The following is a 15279-nucleotide window of genomic DNA, read 5'->3' as shown; positions in this document are numbered from 1 at the left end:
AACTCTGTAAATAATGCACCTGTTCTTAGCTCATTTTCATTCCACTAGGGTTCTCTCAGAGGTTGACAGTGATAGGCGTGCTCCTACTCCGTAAGTTAAAAATCTATTTTCATGGAACTTGTATTTATTAGTGTCCCATAAATCCTAAATGGCAACGTGGGCAGTCAAGAACCTCCCCAGTCTGGCCTCAATCCACTATTTCTGACTTATCTTGCATTGCTCTGGCTCAGACCACTCACCACTCTTCCTGTGTTGAAGGGCATTCTCCAACTTGAATTGCCTTCCTTTCCCCACAGTCTAGAGCCACTACTATGAACAATTTAACCACCTTTGAGGCATTCTCTCCTTCTGCTGAACACCTATACCTTTGAATCCCTATACTACCAATCTTCTAATCATTAGCACATACCTTGGTTCTCAACATTGACTGCAAAATGTAATCCCTTGGGGAGATTTAAAAATACTGATATCTGCCCGGTATGCCACCCCAGAGACTCTAATGTACTTGGAATGAGACTCAGTCTGGGCACTGGTATTTTTAAAAGCTCCCCAAGTGAGTGTAAAACGCAGCCAAAGTTGAGAACTATTGCCAGAGTTTCTCAGCAAAGATGGGAAGAATCACACAAGTTAGAATCACCTGGGGAGCATTTTCAAACTATACCACAAGCCCATATACTACCCACCACTTTCCACTTCCCTTACCTGGCCACTCATTCTTAAGGAGGGCATTCAGAATCACGGAAAAGTAGAGAAGAGGTATCTGTGCTTTATTAGAGTACCTAGATGATTCTGCTCTGGCCCTCTTCTGAAGTTCGCTGTTTTAAAATTTTATGTATTCTTCTTATATCCTCCAGATTCTAAGTCTTATTCATCTTTGTATCTCTGGGAATGCCTAGCATATACCAAGTTCTCAATAAATAGGACTTCGAGTAAACTCATTACTACCTGTACAGGAAGTAATGAAGTCAGAAATTTGGTTTACAAGATCACATTAATTTCCAGTTTAGAGCTCCCAACCAAGTGATCCCCCCCCCCCTTAAAAAAAAGTCTATTTGAGCCATAAATAAAGAACAGGAAATATAAAGAACATTTCTTACCGGCATGGCATTGCTAGGGTCCTCCCCATACATAAACTGGACTTTAACTGTTATATTTCTGGCAGAACCTTGACGGTTGGCAAAATTGAGACTCTGAGGGTATATGTAGAGAAGGTTTCTGTGAAGGCAACAGTATACATGATGATGAACACATATCTAAAAACACTGTTCACTACCACACACCACAAAGAAATAGATGAACAAATAATTATTAGCATTTGCTAGACACTACACTATTTTCACATACAATGTTTGATTTGATCCTTAGAGTAATCATTCAAACAGACAGCAGCTGAGTCCCAGTAAACATTCCAAGAGGCTAAAGAGGAGCTGATGTTGGTGTGTTCCTCAATGGTGAATTTCTCTATGTGCCTTTCAACACCTTCCATCCATACAGAAGCCAACCTATTCAAGTCAGTACTTGTCATCTGTGAACAGAGGATGAGAGTTCCTGTTGCTCCCCATTTTCATCAGCATTTGCCATTGTCAGTGTTCTGCATTTTGGCCATTCCAATAGAATCTATTTGACTCAACACTCTGCTATTAGTCTGGGACTTCGGCAGTCTTCTTTAAACCCCTTTATTGCCAGGAAAAGCAACCTCTGAAGTCTGGATTACTCCATCAGAAGTCAAGTAGGAGGCTCTGGGGAGGGAGCACTGAATTCAGGATGCTAGACTACTAGGGAGTCCTCAGACACAGGGGAGATTAACTGCAGAGAACTCTCACAGAGCCCTGTATCAGAGTCTAAGACTCAGCTTCGTCCGACTGTCTGCAACTGCCAGTGCTGGACATCTCACATCAAACTACAAACAAGACAGGAACACAAACCCACCCATCAGCACACAGACTACCTAAAGTCATACTAACCTCATAGATACCCTAAAACGCACCACCTGACATGGCCCTGCTCATCAGAGAGAAAAGACACAGAGCCACACACTGGAAAGCAGACACCAGACCGCCCCCCACCAGGAAGCCTACTCAAGACACTGGACAAACCCACCACAGGGGGCAGAGGGCAGAAGCAAGAAGAATTACTACTAGGCAGTACAGGGAAAGGAGACAGGAAATCCTATAAATTAGACAAAATGAGAAAACAAAGAAACACCATGCAGGCAAAGGAGCAGGAGAAAAACCCACAAGACCAAATAAATGAAGAGGAAATAGGAAAATTGCTTGAAAAAGAATTCAGAGTAATGATAGTAAAGATGATCCAATATCTCGATAACAAAATACAGAAAATACAAGAAACAGTTAATAAGGACTCAGATGAACTAAAGAGCAAACAAACAGTAATGGACACCAAAATAACTGAAATTAAAAATACTCTAGATGGTATAAACAGCAGAATAACTGAGGCAGAAGAACGAATAAGTGGGTTGGAAGATAGAATGGGGGAAATAACTGCCACAGAGCAGGAAAGAGAAAAAAGAATAAAAAGAATGGAAGACAGTCTCAGAGACCTTGGGGACAACATTAAGCACACAAACATTTGAATCATAGGCATCCCAGAAGAGGAATAAAAAAAAGGAAGGGTCTGAGAAAATATCTGAAGAGGTTATACTGGAAAATTTCCCCAACATAGGAAAGGAAATAATTAATCAAGTCCAAGAAGTGCAAAGAGTCCCATACAGAATAAACCCAAGGAGAAATACACTGAGGCACATATTAACCAAACGAATGAAAATTAAACACAAAGAAAAAATATTAAAAGCAGCAAGAGAAAAGCAACAAATAACATATAAGGGAAAACCCATAAGGATAACAGCTAATCTTTCTGCAGAAACTCTGCAGGCCAGAAGGGAGTGGCAGGACATACTGAAAGTCCTGAGAGAGAAAAACCTACAGCCAAGAATACTCTACTTAGCAAGAATCTCATTCAGATTTGACAGAGAAATCAAAAGCTTTACAGACAAGCAAATGTTAAGAGAATTCAGCACCACCAAACTAGCCTTACAACAACTGCTTAAGGAACTTTTCTAAGCAGGAAACACAAGAGAAGGAAAACACCTACAAAAATAAACCCAAAACAATTAAGAAAATGGTCATGGAACACACATGTTAATAATCACCTTAAAGGTAAATGGATTAAATGCTCCAACCAAAAGACACAGACTGGCTGAATGGATACAAAAACAAGACCTGTCTATATGCTGCCACAAGAAACCCTTCAGACCAAGGGACACATACAGACTGAAAGTAAAGGGATGGAAAAAGATATTCCATGCAAATGGAAGTCAAAAGAAAGCTGGAGTAGCAATACTCACATCAGACAAATTACACTTTAAAGTAAAGACTATTACAAGAGACAAGGCAGGACACTACATAATGATCAAGGGATCCATCCAAGTGGAATATATAACAATTGTAAATATCTCTGCACCCAGCATAGGAGCACCTCAATACATAAGGCAAATGCTAACAGCCATAAAAGGGGACATCGACAGGAACACAATAATAGTAGGAGACTTTAACACCCCACTTACATCAATGGACAGATCATCCAAACAGAAAATAAATAAAGACACACAAGCTTTAAATGACACATTAGACCATCTCGACTTAATTGATATTTATAGGCCATTCCATCCAAAAATTACAGAATACACTTTCTTCTCAAGTGCATGCGGAACATTTTCCAGGATAGATCACATCTTGGGTCACACATCAAGCCTCGGTAAATTCAAGAAAACTGAAATCATATCAAGCATCTTCTCTGACCACAACACCATGAGACTAGATATCAATTACAGGAAAAAAACTGTAAAAAATACAAACACATGGAGGCTAAACAATACACTATTAAACAACCAAGAAATCACTAAAGAAATCAAAGAGGAAATCAAAACATAGCTAGAAACAAATGACAATGAAAACACAACAACCCAAAATCTATGGGATGCAGCAAAAGCAGTTCTAAGAGGGAAGTTTATAGCAATTCAGTCCTACCTCAAGAAACAAGAAAAATATCGAATAAACAACCTAACCTTACACCTCAAACAATTAGAAAAAGAAGAACAAAGAAACCCCAAAGTGAGCAGAAGGAAAGAAATCATAAAGATCAGAGCAGAAATAAATGAAAAAGAAATGAAGGAAACAATAGCAAAGATCAATGAAACTAAAGGTTGGTTCTTTGAGAAGATAAACAAAATTGATAAACCATTAGCCAGACTCATCAGGATAAAAAGGGAGAAGACGTAAATCAACAGAATTAGAAATGAAAAAGGAGAAGTAACAACTGACACCACAGAAATACAAAAGATCATGAGAGACTATTACAAGCAACTATATGCCAATAAATGGGATAACCTGGAAGAAATGGATAAATTCTTAGAAAAATACAATCTTCCAAGACTGAACCAGGAGGAAATAGAAACCATGAACAGACTAATCACAAGTATAGAAATTGAGACTGTGATTAACAACACAACAAACAAAAGCCCAGGGCCAGATGTCTTCACAGGTGAATTCTATCAAACATTTCGAGAAGAGCTAACACCTATCCTTCTCAAACTCTTCCAAAATATTGCAGAAGGAGTAACATTCCCAAACTCATCCTATAAGGCCACCATCACCCTGATACCAAAACCAGGCAAAGATGTCACAAAAAAAGAACACTACAGGCCAATATCACTGATGAATATAGATGCAGAAATCCTCAACAAAATACTAGCTAACAGAATCCAACAGCACATTAAAAAGATCATACACCATGATCAAGCGGGGTTTATCCCTGGGATGCAAGGATTCTTCAATATACACAAATCAATCAATGTGATACATCATATCAACAAATGGAAGGACAAAAATCATATGATCATCTCAATAGATGCAGAAAAAGCTTTTGACAAAATTCAACATCCATTTATGATAAAAACTCTCCAGAAAATGCGCATAGAAGGAAATTACCTCAACATAATAAAAGCCATATATGAGAAACCAACAGCCAACATAGTTCTAAATGGTGAAAAACTGAAAGAATTCCCTCTAAGAATAGGAACAAGGATGCCCACTCTCACCATTATTATTCAACATAGTTTTGGAAGTTTTAGCCACAGCAAGCAGAGAAGAAAATGAAATAAAAGGAATCCAAATTGGAAAAGAAGAAGTAAAACTGTCACTCTTTGCAGATAACACGATATTACACATAGAAAACCCTAAAGACTCTACCAGAAAACTGCTAGCACTGATCGATGAATTTAGTAAAGTAGCAGGATACAAAATGAATGCACAGAAATCTCTTGCATTCCTATACACTAACAACAAAAAAGCAGAAAGAGAAATTAAGGAAACTCTCCCATTTACCATTGCAACAAAAAGAATAACATACCTAGGAATAAACTGCCTAAGGAGGCAAAAGATCTGTATGCAGAAAACCATAAGACACTGATGAAAGAAATCAAAGATGATACAAACAGATGGAGAGACATGCCATGTTCTTGGATCGGAACAATTAACATTGTGAAAATGACTGTACTACCCAAAACAATTTACAGATTCAACGCAATCCCTACCAAATTACCAATGGCATTTTTCACAGACCTAGAACAAGAAATCTTACGATTTGTATGAAAACGCAAAAGACCCTGAATAGCCAAACAGTCTTGAGAAGGAAAGATGGAGTTGGTGGAATTAGGCTTCCTGAATTCGAACTATACTACAAGGCCACAGTGATCAAGACAGTATGATACTGGCACAAAAACAGAAAGGAAAATCAACGGAACAGAATAGAGAACCCAGAGGTAAACCCATGCACATATGGGCACCTTATCTTTGACAAAGGAGGTGAGAATATACAATGGAAAAAAGACAGCCTCTTCAAGAAGTGGTGCTGGGAAAACTGGACAGCAACATGTAGAAGAATGAAATTAGAACACTTCCTAACACCATACACAAAAATAAATTCAAAATGGATTAAAGACCTAAATGTAAGACCAGACACTATAAAACTTCTAGAGGAAAACAGGCAGAACACTCTATGACATACATCAAAGCAACATCCTTTTTGACACACCTCCTATAGAATAATGGAAATAAAATCAAGAATAAACGAATGGGACCTCATGAAACTTAAAAGCTTTTGCACAGTGAAAGAAACCATAAACATGACAAGAAGACAACCCTCAGAATGGGAGAAAATAGTTGCCAACGAAGCAATGGACAAAGGATTAATCTCCAAAATATACAAGCAGCTCATACAGCTTAATACCAAAAAAGCAAATAACCCAATCCACAAATGGGCAGAAGACCTAAATAGACATTTCTCTGAAGAAGACATACAGAAGGCCAACAAACACATGAAAAGATGCTCAACATCACTAATCAGAGAAATGCAAGTCCAAGCCACAATGAGGTATGACCTCACACCGGTCAGAGTGGCCATCATCAAAACATCAAGAAACAATAAATGTTGGAGAAGGTGTGGAGTAAAGGGAACTCTCCTGCACTGTTGGTGGAAATGTAAGTTGGTACAGCCACTATGGAAAACAGTTTGGAGGTTCCTTAAAAAACTAAAAATAGAACTACCATATGATCCAGTCATCCTACTACTGGGCATATACCCAGAGAAAACCATAATCCAAAAAGAAACATGTACCATAATGTTCATTGCAGCACTATTTACAATAGCCAGGACATGGAAGCAACCTAAATGTCCATCAACAGATGAATGGATAAAGAAGATGTGGCACATATATACAATGGAATATTAGCCGTAAAAAGGAATGAAATGGAGCTATATACAATGAGGTGGATAGACCCAGAGTCTGTCATACAGAGTGAAGTAAGCCAGAAAGAGAAAAACAAACACTGTATGCTAACTCATATATACGGAATCTAAACAAAACAAATGGTACTAATGAACCCAGTGACAGGGCAAGAATAAGGATGCAGATGCAGAGAATGGACTGCAGGACACGGGGTTGGGGGCGCAGGGGGTGAAGGGGACGCTGGGACGAAGTGAGAGAGTAGCACAGACATATTTACACTACCAACTGTAAAAGAGATAACTAGTGGGAAGTTGCTGCATAACAAAGGGAGATCAACTGGATGGGTGATGCCTTAGAGGGCCAGGACAGGAAGGGTAGGAGGGAGTCGCGGGAGGGAGGGGATATATGTATAAATACAGCTGATTCACTTTGGTGTACCTCAAAAGCTGGTACAAGAGTGTAAAGCAATTATATTCCAAAAAAGAGCTTAAAAAAGAAAAGCAAAAAAACAGACAGCAGTCAAATATACCACAATTTTGCAGATGAACTAAAGCTCAGAAAAGTTAAGAGATTTTCACATACAAGCAAGTAAGTGGCAAAGCTGAAATCAGAATACAGTTCAGTCAGACTTCAGAATGCATGTTCTTTCCTCTAGATGAGGTTTCTGGGAAATAAACAAGCGTGGACAAGAAATATTAATAAGTTAAAAGACAGTTCTAATATTATCTTAGTTTCTCCAAGCAGATACAAATAGGATGACATTCATCAATCAGGCTTTTTTGTATAAATGTGATCAAGGTTTTAAGAGGCACAATATTCTATATTATTGTTCAAAAACACATATGACAGTATGTGTTTTTGAACAACAGTAACTACCTAATACTGTTACTATGAAAACATCACTTTTCACTCTACAATTATTTGACTTCATGTCCAGATGCATCTAACACAGCTTTAATAGTCCCTGCTGCCAACACAGAGATGAGAATAATTCAATAAAAGGCACCAAAAGAGATGGCTAAAAAATAAAAAGAAAGAAAAAAGAAAAAGATTGAGAGTTACTCTACCTGAAGACTAGTGCTTGCTGAGAGCTGATGGACAAGACTTCAAGTATAATAAAACCCTCCTAATCAACTGCTCAGATAATGAAAATAAGTCTAAATTTTCTAGAAGGTGGTAGGGCAATATAGAAATTGTAAATGAACATACGCTTTGACCCAACAAACCCACCTCAAGTCTAAGGCGAGAACTGCACATATGTACAAATGGGTGTGTTCAAAGAAATTCATGATATTATTTATATTAGGAAATAATTATAAATAATTATAAAGGAATATGTTCATCAGTACTGGACCAATTAAATTAAGGTATATTAAGAAGAAGAACACATTTTAGAGTCCCCAAAATGACAATGTGCAGCAGTATTTATTAATGCAGAAACAGCCAGCATGCTGGATGAAAAAAAGGTTCCAGAGCAGGATATGTAGTGGCATTAACCTACTTATGGAAAATTGTGAAGAAATAATGACTGAAAACTTCTCTAATCTGAGGAAGGAAACAGACATCCAGATCCATTAAATTCAGAGGGTTCCAAATAAGATGAACTTAAAGAGACCAATGCTAAGGCACAGTAAAATGTCAAAAGTTTAAAACAAGAAGATAAAAAGAGGTAAAATGTGACATCACATATCTAATGGCACGGAAATATCTATAAACAAGACCATTTCAAAACAATGCTGTGTTGTAAGAGAAGTAAGCAGAAGCTATGGGAGGAAGAGACAGGTACTCAGCTGATCATGGTGAAGTCTTCATTTTCTACCTTTGCAATATATTTGTTGAAGAAACAGAATGACTGATATTTTTGTGTAGATTTTTCTAGAGTCTAGAGTTTATTGATTGCATCCTGTAGTGACACTTAACATGTTCCTCCATGTTTTCTATAAATTGAGAGTTGAATCTAGAGCCTTGGTCAAATTTGGGGGGCAAGATCACTTCATAAATGATACTGTGTCCTCCTATCAGGAGGAAAATATTTCTCTTTTTGCGCAATTAGTAGACAATGATGATCAATGCCTAAATCCATTAACTCATTAAAGGTTGCCAAAAGGTAATATTCTATCATTGCTTCTTTATTTAATAGCTGGAATATCTCAATGAAGAGCACTTTTCCTTATCTACCATTTGCTTTGCCAGTGAGCCATTATATGAGAGGCAAGAATAAATGCTTGATTCTTTTCCGTTACCTGCCAGTTTTCAAAATAATTAGTTGGTACATTACATTCCTCTAAAAGGGATCAACTGCGTCTTTTTTTTTTAAAGCATCACTTATAAAACTTATAAAAACCTCATGGACCAAACCTATTAATGGGTTTCAATATTTTGCAGTTATTATCTTTATTGGTGTTATTCAAATTGTACCACCTTTGACAAGTGAAAAGGTCAATTCAAACTGGCTCATGATTCCTTTTGATTCAGTCATAATAGTCTTTGATGGCTTCTTGCTATCTGTTACGACATGACATTCTAGGCTCTTCTTGTACATTTTCTTCCCAAACCTGGAATCTGCCATTTCTCTAAGGAGCTGTGGTTTCTTAAACAGGAACTGTTTTTCCAGGCCACTCGTTGTGTATTATTCATTGTTTCTAGGTCTTTTAAAGTTGAAAGAGTTAGGGGAAAATGCTTTTAACATGAAATACATCCTGAGTTCATAGTGATAATTCATATTCAAGAATACAAGGTTTTTATTTACTATTTTCTATTTTGCATCTATTTATCATTTTTCCTATGCTGAGAACCATTCTCAAGGACATCAACTATGAGAGAACTAGAATTTTTTTTTTTTTTTTTTTTTTTTTTTGGGCACACGGGCTTAGTTGCTCCGTGGCATGTGGGATCTTCCTGGAGCTGGGATGGAACCCGTGACCTCTGCATTGTCAGGCGGATTTTTAACCACTGCGCCACCTAGGAAGCCCTGAACTAGAATATTACTTAATTACTCATTGTGTGTTAGTTCAACAAAGGAGTCTTAAATAACTCTGAGATTATGTGGTCATCCAGAAGAGGATGAATCTGCAAAGACTGATAAGACATCCACAAAGAAGTAGAAGGAAATCCCTAAGAGTACAGTGGCATGGAAGCCAAAGGAAGAGATCACAAGCAGAATTAAAGTTAAGTGTCAAGTGCTATTCAGAGATCAAATGAGGTAAGAACTGAAAAATGTCAACTGAATTTAGCAACATAAAAGTCACGGATAATCTCAGGCTGAAAACAGACAAAAGTAGGTTCAAGAGTAAGTGAGGTCAGCAATGAGGTTTCTAAGGTTTTGACAAATTTTATTTTTTTACCTTAGGTGGCTAGTACGTGGGTCTGTTTTATCATTATAATTTAAATTGCACACATATAGTGCCAAAAATCATATGAAACAAATAAAATGTAAGCTTATATGGTACTCAAAAGAAGACTCCCTACCTTTCATTTGTGAGCAATACTATTATGCTAAGGCTATGTTACCATCATGGAAGTGTGGAAAATAAATACATTTTTGGTGTTAAAAAAAAAAAAGAGTAAGTTAGGAGGTAAGAAAATGAAATAAGTGAAATTCTGAAGAGTGCAGCTAAGAAGGGGCGAAAGATAACACAATAGGTGGAGATAGAACATGGGGATTTTTGAAGCTTTTTAAGATTGAAACGGTTTAAGTTTGATTAAATCCGAATGAAAAGAATTTAGTTGAGATAGAGTTTGCATACACTAGAACAAGAATGTAAGATTCCTGAAATGGTGGGAGAGAAGAGGATCCAAAGCACATGATAACAGACTGGCCTTTATTATGTCTATAATTCCTCACTGTGACAAATATTTATTGAGTATGCAGTATACTAGACACTGAGAATACAGAGATAAAAGACCAAGTTCTTAACTTCATAGAACTCACAGTCTGGAGGGAGAATCACACAGGCAAATAATTATAATGTAGTATGATAAATGCTATAAACATAGAATATCACTGGGGCCCACAAGAGGACCTGAAACCAAAGAATCTGCCTACAAATTTCAGTGAGAAATTTGCAAGTAGGATAGACATGTAAAACACAAAGAAAAGCAAAACACATCATGCTTTCCCCATCCCTCAATTTCTGCATTTGGATTGCTACAGCTTTAGCTTTGTGGATATGGACATAACTGGCCCCTTCCCATCTTAGAAAGCCTCACTTTACCTCGCCACTATCCCATCACTTTGCTATTCCATTCACAACTCTTAATTTGCTTAAGATAATCCTAAAGTATCTTGTTTGTTTATATTTTGGCAAGGACCTTACCTGTCTAGTTAACTGCTATGTTTCCAATGCCTACAATAGTTCCTCATATGAATAAATAGTTGATTAAACGAATGAATGAACAGTACAAAACTCACATAAATATTTAGTCACTTAACTCGTCTGGAGTTTGAATTTTCAGGTGAAATGGAAATTAACTGAACATTAAACTATGCTTGATTTCTAATATAAGCAATACAATTTTAAATTCACCTTGTCTCTGAAGGTGAAAGGCATATATTTAGCCTAGATTCTTTTTCATTTGACTACTAACTCCACTAATAAAATTCCACATAGACCCAGTAAGTCTTTACACTGCGTTTATAATACTCCTTCAGAGGAATTTTAAATCAGCAGAGAGAAGGTAGATCAATGAAAAGTGTTGAGTTGCTGAGATAGCTGACTAGCTTTTTTAAGGCTGAATTTATATTTCAACAACCTCCTCAAAATAAACTCCAGATTAAATCAAAGTTTTAAATAATAAAAACAAAACCTTAAAAGTACCAGAAAAGCTTTAAAGAGACCACATTTTATAGGTGAGGAAGGCATTTCTGAGCATGAGCCACAAAAAATCATAAAAGACAAACTTGAAAGCCTCTAGCAAGCAGGGGATATCATAAAAACACAAGTGGAAGACAAAGGACAAATCGAAAGAACACTGTTACATACATGACAAAGAGTTAGTATCCATCATATGTAAGTAATTCCTAAAATTAGTCAGAAAGAGAAAAAAAGGTTGGGGAGTTTGATGCGGGGAGGTAGACTTACATAATACTCAGGTAATTCACAAAGAGAACAAGACCGACAGACAGCAAAATAAATTAGATATATTTGGCTATTAGGTTTATCAATATTTTTGGTTTTTCTCATTCAAAGTATTGGTAAAAATTCATGGGAAAAGAGAAACTCTCATATACTCTTGGTAGGGGTATAAATTGGCACAGTCCCTTTAAAGGATAATCTGACAAGAAAAATCTACTTTGAAAGTTAACATCTATGAACTTATCATATGAAAATACTTATACACAAATATAAATACATTTTCTATGCCTATTGTTTGTAATCAGAAAACTGCAAGCAATGTAAATGACCACTGATAGGGAGATGATTAAATTAAGGTGCATGCATATAATAAGAGACTGTACAGCCATTTTAAAGGATATGGAAAATCTACAGGCACTCATACGAAAACAAATTTTTAAATGTTAAGGTCTTGAATCAATTTATATATATAACATACTCCCATTTATGTTAAAAAAAAATTGCATTTAGGTAGTCATCCAAGGGAACTGGTATGACAGACCCCAAGATGTTAACAGGGAAGAGTCAGGATTTTTATTTTTTATAGGATTTTCAAATATCTGAGTTTCCACAATAAGTACTTTCAACATTAAAAAATTAAGATTTATTAATAGTAAACACGAGAAAAAAGCTAAGATAAGTAAAACGATTCCTTCAAAGGTCACTCATCTTCTGGATCTGTGCTGTCCAATAACACGGTCTAGTGTGCCTACAGAGTGCTCCATGTGTGCCTGTTCTGAGATATCCTGAAAGCATAAAATGCATACTAGATTTGGAAGACAGTATGAAAAGAGAATATAAAATCCCTAATTAATATTTTCATATTGATCACATGTTGAAATGATAATTCTGATAAATTGGATTAAACAAAACATACTATTAAGTTAATTTCACTTGTTTCTTTTCAGTTTTTTATGCATGTAGCTCACACTATATTCCCATTGGACAGTGCTGTTCTGGACACAGAGAGAAAACGGAAGCTAATGCATTGATATCACTCTGGCATTATTCTTTAGTTAATACAAATATTTCTATTTATAAATATGCTTTTCTCAAACAGTTACTTTTAGAGTCTTGCTACCAAATATATTAATTCAAAAACAAATGACCTCAGTTCCAAAGGAAGAAATCAATAGGGATACTGTATTCAACAGATCCAAAATGCCTTGTGTTTTATTTGGAAGTCAAATCTCCATAAGATTGCACAACCTGGGGGAGGATAAAGGACTTTGCTTTGCTAAGAATTTAAACAAAGCTCCTAGATGATATAAAATTCTATGTAGCTAAGACGTTTTGTATATTACTTCTTAGAAACTAGGAATCCTTAAATTAGGTATTAATTTTGCTTAGTTTCTTATTTTCTTTGGCATAGAAATTTTAAGTTTTTATAACATTACTGGTTACATCTGATCAGGGTTCTATTTAAACAGGCACAAGTTTAAGCAAAGATTAGATTCTGCCTTTAACAATGTGCACTCAAGAAGTGTTAAAAGGTAGATGTAAAATCATTTACAAAATTACCACTTTCATTACATTTCCCATGCTGACACTCTTCCACAGCTTGTAATTAGGCAAATTATTTATTTTAATTACATTCAATAACATGTCAAACTACTCTAAGAAAAAAATTATCCAGATATTTCTACCCAGAGACAATATACTATAAACCAAGAATATGAAACTATTGCCTCTAATCTATCTTTCAGTGTTACATGTGAGGAATTATATAAATTGTGCAAAAGTGTTAATATTCCAGCAGAGTAACCAAAATAGAAGGAAATTTCCTTCCCACAGCCTTTCTTTGGTATTAGTGTTCAGTTACTTTCATGCACTGGAAGGGACTACTTTTCAAATTCCTTTTTCTAAAAAGAACCTCCTATATCAAAAAGGGGTGAGTATCTACCATATGAAAATTTTGTGTTTAAAAAACTCCCATGTAAAGACTTTATCATTAACTTATTCATTCAATAAAAATTTATTGTTTCTCCAATATGTAAGGCATTGTACTAAAGTGCTGTATGGGATATAAATTAAAAATAGATATAAATCTTACAAATAAACAGCTTATAGTATAATAGAGTCAAGAAGCTGGCCCATCTCAATTCCCCCTCAACTAGAAAATGGATGAAATATCAGGGTCAATAGTTTTAAGCCAGAAAAGCAGACAGTTTAGTTAGGAGAAGTTTCGAAATATGCCCTTCATGACCAGTGATCATGACACTATCATAACTCTTTTAAAAAGAGGGAGAAAATTTCAAATTTCTTCACTAGTTTAACATACACTTCTATAATTCCATAACATGCACCAGTGGTAAAGGTAAGATGAAAATTAATAAGGAAAAATGTTTTGTTTTTCTTCTTCATTAGTGGAAGTATTTGTATATTTTTATTTACTTACATTCTTTATTTCTCTTACAAAGAGAAATATTTATGTGGTTCTGTATTGGACACTTAGAAAAAGTATACATAGGCTAAACAATAGAAATAATTCCTTGTACTTAACAAGGTCCAAGAGACCAAAACACAGAAAACCCAGATGCTAGCAAAATTTCCCAATTTATGTCATCTTAACATAAGATTAGATAGCACTTACCAATAAAATATTACAGTAATATTACATAAATGCATCGACTTTTGAATTACAAAAGAATAGCTAATACATAACGCTGTGCAGTGTTTACTAAACACTAGGTAGTGCTCTAAGTGCTTTAAAATATTAATTTTTAATCTTTATATAACTCTATAAAGTAGATACAGTATTATCTTCACTTGATAGACAAGAAAATAGAGGTACAGAAGAGCTAAGTAATTTGACCAAGGTAAAGAAAAGCTAAGCAATTTCACACAGCTGAAGAACAGCAGAGCCAGGATTCCAATTCAGCTAGTCTCTCTCCAGAATCAAACTCTTAACCATTATGGTGTACTAACTACATCTACTGTATCTATTCTATCCAAAAGCTTTTAATCCTAAATCATCAAAAGAAAGGGTCTCTATTTTACACCAGGAAGAAGCATTTCTAAGAATGGATTTTTGGAAATGGTAAATTTTGTAAAGTTTTGCTTGATAATTTACACTTTAAACTGAAATTGATTATATTAAAAGTTTTCCCTTTGCAAAAAAGCTATTGGGTTTATGAAAAATTTCTTTAGATACAGTTAATCATGCACACATATGCACAGACAAATTAAAAGGTCCCTTCATGGATATAATTTTGAGTACTTCCTATTTGCCAGATACCGTTCTAAGTGCTTTACACATATTATTTTTTTGCTTCTCATTAAGTATGTACTAAAAAATACCCCAACATACAGAAGAGAAGACTGAGGTGTGGGAAAGTTAAGTAACTTGTCTAAGGCAGC

At 35.6% G+C, this 15279-nt stretch overlaps 1 protein-coding gene across 5 annotated transcripts in view; it reads right to left on the bottom strand.

Annotated features, from left to right (window-relative positions):
- The window catches only part of DOCK7 (dedicator of cytokinesis 7), a 208065-nt gene that overhangs the window by 108307 nt on the left and 84479 nt on the right, over positions 1–15279 (bottom strand). For all 5 annotated transcript variants that reach the window (XR_009050226.1, XR_009050227.1, XR_009050228.1 and 2 more), the window contains one exon: positions 1098–1215. Coding sequence is in view for 2 of the 5 variants with exons in the window: in XM_057717585.1 (XP_057573568.1) it covers positions 1098–1215 (118 nt within the window). In the remaining 3 variants the exon portion in view is untranslated. The remainder of the gene's footprint in view (positions 1–1097; positions 1216–15279) is intronic.

The sequence above is a fragment of the Hippopotamus amphibius genome, chromosome 1, assembly GCF_030028045.1.
Source record: "Hippopotamus amphibius kiboko isolate mHipAmp2 chromosome 1, mHipAmp2.hap2, whole genome shotgun sequence".
Classification (NCBI taxonomy): Eukaryota; Metazoa; Chordata; class Mammalia; order Artiodactyla; family Hippopotamidae; genus Hippopotamus; species Hippopotamus amphibius.
Note: the sequence above shows the minus strand (reverse complement) of the source record. Positions and strands in the feature narration are given on the sequence as shown.